The sequence below is a fragment of the Colobus angolensis genome, unplaced genomic scaffold, assembly GCF_000951035.1.
Source record: "Colobus angolensis palliatus isolate OR3802 unplaced genomic scaffold, Cang.pa_1.0 Scaffold299, whole genome shotgun sequence".
NCBI lineage: Eukaryota > Metazoa > Chordata > Mammalia > Primates > Cercopithecidae > Colobus > Colobus angolensis.
The window spans coordinates 2766771-2767528 of record NW_012116254.1 but is presented as its reverse complement, the minus strand read 5'-3'; the positions used below and the strand labels follow the sequence as shown (position 1 = coordinate 2767528).

Genomic DNA, 758 nt, shown 5'->3' with positions numbered 1-758 from the left:
AAAAATAAAAAATAAAAATAAAGTACAGACTGCATTTTAAAAATATGTGAGTGTTGACTGTGTACTAGGAGCTGTATAAAAGGTTTTCACATATATCAAAAGGTACTTTATCCTATTTAACATTTTAAACAAAATGCTTTATATATAATAAGTATTTTCACCAGTACTTTGATCACACTAAGCTGGCATTTGTTTAAGCTTGTCAGTTTTATAAAGGCTTTGTTAAAAATCAAATTTTTAAGAATACTTTTGCACTAGGTCTCCAGAAATGCTTTGGGTTCATCTTTCATTGCTGCAAGGAACCTCCATGCTTCTAACACTCATCTTCAGAAGACTGGTAAGTCACTATTTCTCAGTCTACACCGCACTTACTAGATGAAGATAAAAATTATCACACTAGATGAAGATATAAATTACATACATCGTGTAACTGTTGTGGGTTGTTTTTCATTTGTTAGTTTTTTCTCTAGTTTGTATACACTCTCAGGTTCTTAAACCATTATGTACCATTTAGCCTTGTTGCGGTTCTCTTGTTATAATCAAATGAACTACAGTTACATGTTTTTCTTTTGATGTTAGTACAGCTTCTTTGTTCTGATAATGGCCCTTGGGTAGAAACAGAAGGACCATATACTAGGTAATGGAATCTTTCTGACCTGTGAAAGACTTCTTTTTTCCTCTTCGAAAAAGCATTAGAAAACATGTAAGTAGGCCGGGCGCGGTGGCTCAAGCCTGTAATCCCAGCACTTTGGGAGGCC

General features: G+C 34.2%; 1 protein-coding gene across 1 annotated transcript in view; it reads left to right on the top strand.

Annotated features, from left to right (window-relative positions):
* The window catches only part of ATP5A1 (ATP synthase, H+ transporting, mitochondrial F1 complex, alpha subunit 1, cardiac muscle), a 14319-nt gene that overhangs the window by 3466 nt on the left and 10095 nt on the right, over positions 1-758 (top strand). The window contains exon 2 of the mRNA XM_011949368.1: positions 259-337. Within this exon, the coding sequence (XP_011804758.1) occupies positions 259-337 (79 nt within the window). The remainder of the gene's footprint in view (positions 1-258; positions 338-758) is intronic.